Genomic DNA, 7,607 nt, shown 5'->3' with positions numbered 1-7,607 from the left:
CACAATTGGTCGCTGCAAGCCGTCACAGGTGAGTTTATTTCCTCCAGTCTAGAGAAATTAATCGAGAAGCAGTCATAATTTCCCATCTTTATCTTTTCTAGCGTGTGCCAGCTTGAAAGACGCCGATTAATAAAGATTTTCTAAATTCTGAAAATCATTGGGGTGATAGCAGATGTAATTGCCAAATGGTGTAGTGATTAGCTTGTTTCGATCACAACTTAAAGATTCTGGGATTCGAAAACACGACGAGGTAGCCCCAGGTTCCCCTGCAGAAGATAACTACAGTAAGCCTTCCTTGTAACTCAATAACCTTGCCAGGACACCTGACATCTTAACATACTCGTTTAACATGTTAGGTTGGCATGTTAAACGATTTCATGATTATTGCGGATGATCTTGTACTAAAATGAACTCAGCTATTGGCAGCTGAAAACAGATTGATGATATGTGTGCGTTATGACTTACGGAGTGGTTGATAGTGAATGTAGTACCACTATTAATTCATTTGATGCAGCTCCTAAAAGTTGCAAGACTCGTGTTGCAAACCAGAACAGTAAGTACTAATATGTTTCCTCATTATGATGAGGTATGTTGGAGTAGCTGTGTACAGCCGATAAGACATCATCGATATTACCTGTTAACCATCTCGAATCTAATTTCTGAAATGTTGTGTCTGCTTCAATAATGTAAAATGCTTGTTAATGTTATTTGACCATTAAGAATGGGTATTTAGTAAAAAAGCGCTTATTGGGTGCTCTTTGACGCAAAAAAAAAAAAAAAAGTGACCACGGTTTACGGAGGCGAGACTACCTCTACCTGTGAATTTTAATTTTATTGATAATTTTTATTGATTTTAAGATCCTAGACAATGCTGTCGCATGCATATGTCATACACACATACACACAATGTATTTGACGGAAGTACACTATTATCTCTATATGTTAATGTAATGATCAGTTAACACCTGTCTTCTTTACCGCAGGTTGGCTCGATCACTGGCTTCGGGCAGAGCATTGCCTCCGTGGCGCGGATGATTACGCCGCTTGTGGCTGGTGCGGCTCAGCAAGCCAGCCTTTATGGGCCTGGCCTCATAGGGACGCTGTCAGCCGCCATCGGGGCAACATTTGCTGGCTATGTGTCTCGCGAAGTAAAGCTGAAAGAGTTATAGGTAACAGCACAATCTGACATTACTGTGACATTTATTTCGACAGGGATTATATATATAGTGTATAAGCTAAACTACGTGTGAGGGACCATGACTGACGTGCACAAATGTACATTGTCTGACTTTGATTTAGGAATCAATTAAATGATGTAAGAGTGCGGTCGATGACAAGGTGACGAGCATCTAATAGCGTGCAGACAGGTTACTCGCACTGGTCACAGACTGGTGGTGTCCAGGACAAGGTTTTAAGTTTCCAGGGAGTGAGCTTAGGTCATGTGCCATGAATGAGTACCACAAACAACGAAAATATACTTATGCATTTTAGTGCAGGTGCGGCGAGAGGTGCTTGTTACAGTTCTTATTTTGATTACTTAAACAGAGCTTCATAATCCATTCTATAGAAATGAACAGGCTGGGATCTGTCACATTCTTAATTGGAGATAAGCTCCTGATTGCACCGTTGTGTGTGCCAGTCACTCGGTAACAAGCTCCTCTCCTCATGGGTGGCTCCAGTGGACTCTGTGCGCTGCTCTTCTTGGGAATTACTGATTCAGGATTTGTGAGAAGCAGATATTAGTGTGGAATGAAATGCCGTGAACAAATCTAAGTCTTAAACACACACACACACACAGACACAGACACAGACACAGATAGATAGATAGATAGATAGATAGATGTTTATTGACCACAAATATGTAAGTTACAATTATATTGCCTACAGCATACCTTTGGTCCAATATATTATACTTTATACCTATACATGAATAAATTCCAACAAACTAATATTATTCAATTGAATACCAATTACATTACATAAAAGAAAATAAACGATGCAAACTAAAACTGTAAAAAAAACTAATAAAAACTGCAAAGCATACTACAAATAAAAGTTAACGAACTAAAACCAAAAAACTCTACAATTTTTAAGAAGACACAAAACACAACATACCATAAAACAAATTGAAATGACAACCTCACAATACAGATAAAAACAAAACCTAAATAAACGTTAAAAGAACACAAATGAAATGTTATGCACAAGGAAATACTAATATACATACATTTAACAGTAAAAAACCCAAAACCGTTAAAAACTCGACAACGCTTTAAAAATTATCTCACAGCATTGGGGTGGATCATGATTCATAACCTGTTGAATTGTTTCAAAATCATAATACTGCCTTAACTGCTGAGTCAGAGGGCAGTCCAGTAACACATGTGACTCTGTTTGCACCGCACCACATGCACACAGTCTTAGTTCGAGGGGCAAACGACCAAGCCCACGTCTATTCCACCGTCCCTCCTCGACTGCTAGCGAGTGGGCACTGACATGGAACTATGTGAATGCTATGCGGTGCTGTTCAAGTAAGTAAGTGCGCGACCTATACACTTCATGAACATCTAAATTGGGGTTCATTGCCATATACGTGATCAGACGCGACGATGTCGAATTTCTGACTTGTGCTTTCATAAAATTCATCCCATCAACAATATCATCAACATCATTATCTAAAAGGTCCCTCAGGTACCTACTGGTACACACTCACACACGCCCGGTAGCTCAGTGGTTAGAGCGCTGGCTTCACAAGCCAGAGGACCGGGGTTCGATTCCCTGGCCGGGTGGAGATATTTGGGTGTGTCTCCTTTCACGTGTAGCCCCTGTTCACCTAGCAGTGAGTAGGTACGGGATGTAAATCGAGGAGTTGTGACCTTGTTGTCCCGGTGTGTGGTGTGTGCCTGGTCTCAGGCCTATCCGAAGATCGGAAATAATGAGCTCTGAGATCGTTCCGTAGGGTAACGTCTGGCTGTCTCGTCAGAGACTGCAGCAGATCAAACAGTGAAACACACACACATTGTATCTGAAACTGATCAGTCGAAAACAAATTCAGATCTTGAAGCTGATCAGTCTCGAGATTGTGAGTGCAGGTGGGTCGTACCTAGTTATTCTATGATAGGGAAAGTCATGAATGAGAGATAAGAAGAATCATGATATGTACTGAGTACTTAATAAAACTTTGGAAAATCGCTCTAATTCATACCTTTACCTCCAATCACGAAGCAAAGATGAGTGGTGAGCACAGTTCGCTGATAAAACAATTTTTCTAATGGTTATTCGTCGCAGCCAGCCCACCCCATTCTGAGAACTTGGAATAGATGGTTTATGGTCTCGGACAGATTTTCTGTGCGCTCATTATTGTTTTCTTTCTTATTCCGAAACAAAAGAAACCCCATTAGTTTAATACTTTCATTGCTTTGGTTTCTTGGTTTAATTACTATTATCATCATTGTTTTCTAATTATTATCATTATTTTTCTTGTTATTATTGTTATCATTATTGTTATTTACTTATACTACTATTCTTATATGTCATTATCATTATCACACATTATTATTATTGTTATTATTATTATTATTATTATTATTATTATTATTATTATTATTACAAAAATCTGAGAGCACTTAATATGTCTTGTAAAGTTTCAATGTTCTTGCTAATTTCGGAGAAACAAGACAAAAACTTACGAACATCCAAAGCATTCAAACCCCGAGACGAAGCAATGATTTCACTGACGTCATGCCACGTAGGAGAGAAGAACGTCAAAGGACTGTTCCTTCAGCAGTGTGATACTTAAAGACAGGAGGACAGGAACTATCTGGTGCAGGCATGAAGGACGGTACTATCACTCGTGCCCTTTGTGTTGCGATGTGGTGGGTGTGCATGGTGTCAGGGATGTATGATGACGGTTGTCCCTCGAGAGCAGAGTGTATCCCCAAGCACCATTGTAAACACGGGAGTAAGTATATTAAGACTTTTCATAAACCTGTGTCATCTTGAAAATTTTGTTACGTGGTTGTAGAGCAAATAATTGGCATTAAATGTGATGCGTCTTCAGCTGTGCGGCCGAGGGACCCAAGTGCTTGTGGAGCGGGGCATCGGGGCCACCTCGTGTGCTGCCTGCAGGTCCGTGGAGATAGGTAAGTGTCAACTGACGGGGTAGTCTTTTATAACTACATTCCAAGTTAAAATTGTCGCGGTCTTTGTCCAGTACATACCTGTATATATGTAATTGCTTTATAGCAAATACAGCAGGGATTCAATTATTTTAGTTGTTTTTCTCTTGTTAAATTTTTTTTTCTGTTGCTAGATATTTCTTATGTTGTTAGGTACGACAAGAGCTCGTATGGCATGGATTACTACGACGACCGTTATGGCAAGTTGTACGCAAGTCCTTTATCAAAATTTGCTAAGGAAGTGTTGCATAACTACAGGCACAAAGATGTAAGTATTGATAAACTTAGATTATATCTTGAAAAATATTCCTGTAAATGTTAATCATAAGGTGATTGTAATCCGTGTATAATTGCTAGCTAAACTTAGTGTAGGATACATCATGACCACATGCAAAACACACGAAGTCGCGAGGATACATCATGACCACATGCAAAACACACGAAGTCGCGTGATGACCGGTGAACGGATTACTAGTTCCATAGATGATACTTTTGGAACATACACTTGATACCATTAAGAAAGTTGGGTTGTAACAGAGAAGATTGCTGATGACTTTGAAAACATGGGTGGCGAAAAGGAGAGCGAGGTGTGGTTTTAACATAATTTGTCTCTAGCTTAGAATAGATTTTGAGCTGACCTAAACTTTGCTTGCATTAATTATTCAGGAGTGTGGAGTAAGATACCATTCACCGAAGGACATGGCACGAGTGTCCACAGGATACATCGGTGATAAAGGATTTACAAGCTTTGGAGAGTACCCGTGGCACGTAAGTACACGTAAGCACGTACCTCGCTACTGGTTGTGGTGATGTCCAATGTGAGTACTTGAAATTGTTTGGGTACTCTTACTTTCTACTTGTAGTTAATAGTGTCACATTATACACGAAGGTGGCGTTGCTCGTCCGAGAAAGGCATCACCGTTTGCCGTTCGTGCGACAACTAACTACATACAGATACCACTGCGGTGCCACTCTGATCCACCCTGTGTTGCTGCTGACTGCCGCTCACTGCGTCAAAGGCGAGTGAAGAGTTTACGCTAATGCTAGCTAAATTAACTTTGTTGTTAACTTTATCTTTATTGCAATGATTAACTTCATACGTTGTAGACTAATTTTCTTTTTAATGTGGCTCCGTGCCTTACACAGGAATCAAAAGGAATAGGTTGAAGGCTCATCTCGGCGAGTGGAACCTGTATAGCACATCTGGCGAACTATTTCCTGCCGTGGAGAGACGAATAAGCAAGGTCTTCATTCACAGTGGGTAAGCGTTGTGTATTAAGTCTTGTTCCACTGTGTCCCACAAACTTGAAACATGTGCGTCAATGTTGCTGTATATAAATAATATAAAACGATGTGCTGGGAAACGCTCATCAATGAGACGCTCATTGTTATCCCACCTTTTTTTTTCCCTAGGTACAACCCGGCAACGTTCTTGAACGATATCGCGCTTCTTCAGATGAACAGACCAGTTGACACAACGAAAACTCCTCACATCGCCCCAGCGTGTCTTCCGAAGGACTCGTACAAGTTCAAGGATGACCAGAAATGCTTCATAGTCGGATGGGGAGATGATGCTTACAAGGTTGGTGATAATTTTCTTTTAGCTCTTGTTCGATAACCGACGTGATTGAAAAACTAAGAAGTTTCACGACTAAGAATAGTTGCGGAACACTAATAAAATATATATATATATATATATATATATATATATATATATATATATATATATATATATATATATATATATATATTGTTGTAAAAAGACTACGTACGTTTTTTTTTTCTTTCTCAGCCTATTCTTGGAAGTAATATACTCAAAGCCACCTCGGTGACTTACTCCTCCGAAGAAGAGGAGTGCGCAGACAAGTTGTACGCCTCCATCCCTCACATTAGTGATGAATATACTCTGGACCCTGACAGTCAGAAGTGTATTGTTGGGGGCTATGGGCGCGATGCTTGTACGGTGAGGGAATGTAGTGATCTTGTAGCACTACGGAAAATTAGTGAAATTTTCAATGTATTTATTAATTTATATTCATTTATAGTAATTGTAGTAATTATAGCAACTAATAAGTCTGCTCTGGTCTGGTGAGACAGGGCGACGGTGGCGGTGCGGTGGTGTGCCCCTTGGACAACAATGAGGGCCCTGACGCATGCCACGAACACGACTGTGAAGACGAACACTACTTCGTGGCCGGCATATTGTCTTTCGGCTCTCCTGTGTGCGGGGAGGACTCGGTTACTATAGTTACCGATATAGTAAAGAAGATTAATTGGGTTCATACAATAATCAGTCCCGCAGGTGGCCTAAAAGATTATGACTACCTGTTTTATGACAAAGGCCCACATTATAAAAAGAGGACCGCAACGGACCACCAGACGCCGAACACCACCACCACCACATCCTGAGGCCTCGTGTTCTGCAAGTGTAGTATTTGTTGCCGACCAGTGGCGCTTTGAAGTAACCTAAAGAAAGGAAGTGTATTATGGAAGTCAAACGTGCATAATTAATGGTAACTAAGTAGAAGAGGTTAACAATTAACATAACTAAGACAAATGCTCAAAATGTTCTTAAATTCGAAGTGGAAGCTCTCTCGCCTATCAATATTGTTGGCTTGTAAAATATTTTACTTGTTTTGTCTGATTTATCAAATTTATCAATATACATATGTGAAGCTGTGAGGTTGATATTCTTAGATGTATTAGCACTTTATATTTGAAATGTTTTTTCATTAATACTTTTGCATTAATACTTTATATTTGAGTTTTCTTTGTATTAATGTGCCTTTCAAGCTTGTACTAATGTGCCTTTCAAGCTGATGCATTACACTACGCATGATGGAATAGACTTGCTTCGTATGACTCACACACTCCCCGCAAGAAGATAAACATTAGATAATTAAATCAAAATTAAAATGATTAATAAAAAATCATAATTCCTCTTTTCCTAAGGTTATTAAGCTTTGTCCGTCTGAGATTCCGGAACCAAGAAAGAATATAAGGGGAAAAATAATTATTTGGAGACCAAACGCTGGACTAACGGGCAGATTAGGATGACCAGAGGAATGCAGGTGGTCATTAGGGATATATTGTCCTTGACCCTAGCGGTGTGAGTCAGAGACAGTCAGGGAAGTGAGAGAATTAGTGTTCGGATACACCGAGTCCAGCCAATGAAACAGGTGGGAGGAGCCAACTAGTGCGTCTTGGGCAGAGAAAGAACCAACGACAATTTACTAATATAATTCACTTCATTGTCTTGTATGAGTGTATGCCTACTACAATGAGTGCAGGTGCCAAATATCTTTCACGCTCTGTCATGCAGACTCATTATGTGCTTGCGCGAGCTTTGTGCGCGGCAGTATGCTGCTCGAGTTACCTTTGATGCCCGTGGCGCCACTGCTCCAATTACGTGTGGTGATTAGTGAGTGA

General features: G+C 40.1%; 2 protein-coding genes across 2 annotated transcripts in view; both read left to right on the top strand.

Annotated features, from left to right (window-relative positions):
* LOC123517472 (major facilitator superfamily domain-containing protein 9-like) overlaps positions 1 to 1,970 on the top strand; it is a 10,183-nt gene extending 8,213 nt beyond the window's left edge. The window contains exons 8-9 of the mRNA XM_045277560.1: positions 1 to 28; positions 984 to 1,970. The exon at positions 1 to 28 is cut by the window's left edge and continues 206 nt beyond it. Coding sequence (XP_045133495.1) covers positions 1 to 28; positions 984 to 1,169 — 214 coding nt within the window. The 3' untranslated portion in view covers positions 1,170 to 1,970. The remainder of the gene's footprint in view (positions 29 to 983) is intronic.
* A 1,797-nt stretch (positions 1,971 to 3,767) lies between these two features.
* LOC123517471 (phenoloxidase-activating factor 2-like) lies at positions 3,768 to 7,108 on the top strand. Its single transcript, XM_045277559.1, has 9 exons — positions 3,768 to 3,961; positions 4,061 to 4,142; positions 4,332 to 4,446; positions 4,845 to 4,946; positions 5,068 to 5,197; positions 5,325 to 5,439; positions 5,592 to 5,760; positions 5,971 to 6,141; positions 6,276 to 7,108. The coding sequence occupies exons 1-9, from the start codon at positions 3,832 to 3,834 to the stop codon at positions 6,585 to 6,587; spliced, it is 1,326 nt and encodes a 441-aa protein (XP_045133494.1). The 5' UTR covers positions 3,768 to 3,831; the 3' UTR covers positions 6,588 to 7,108.
* The last annotated feature ends 499 nt before the right edge of the window (positions 7,109 to 7,607 follow it).

The sequence above is a fragment of the Portunus trituberculatus genome, chromosome 42 (genome assembly GCF_017591435.1).
Source record: "Portunus trituberculatus isolate SZX2019 chromosome 42, ASM1759143v1, whole genome shotgun sequence".
Taxonomy (NCBI): domain Eukaryota; kingdom Metazoa; phylum Arthropoda; class Malacostraca; order Decapoda; family Portunidae; genus Portunus; species Portunus trituberculatus.
The sequence above is the reverse complement of the archived record's forward strand: the minus strand, read 5'-3'. Positions and strand labels throughout refer to the sequence as shown.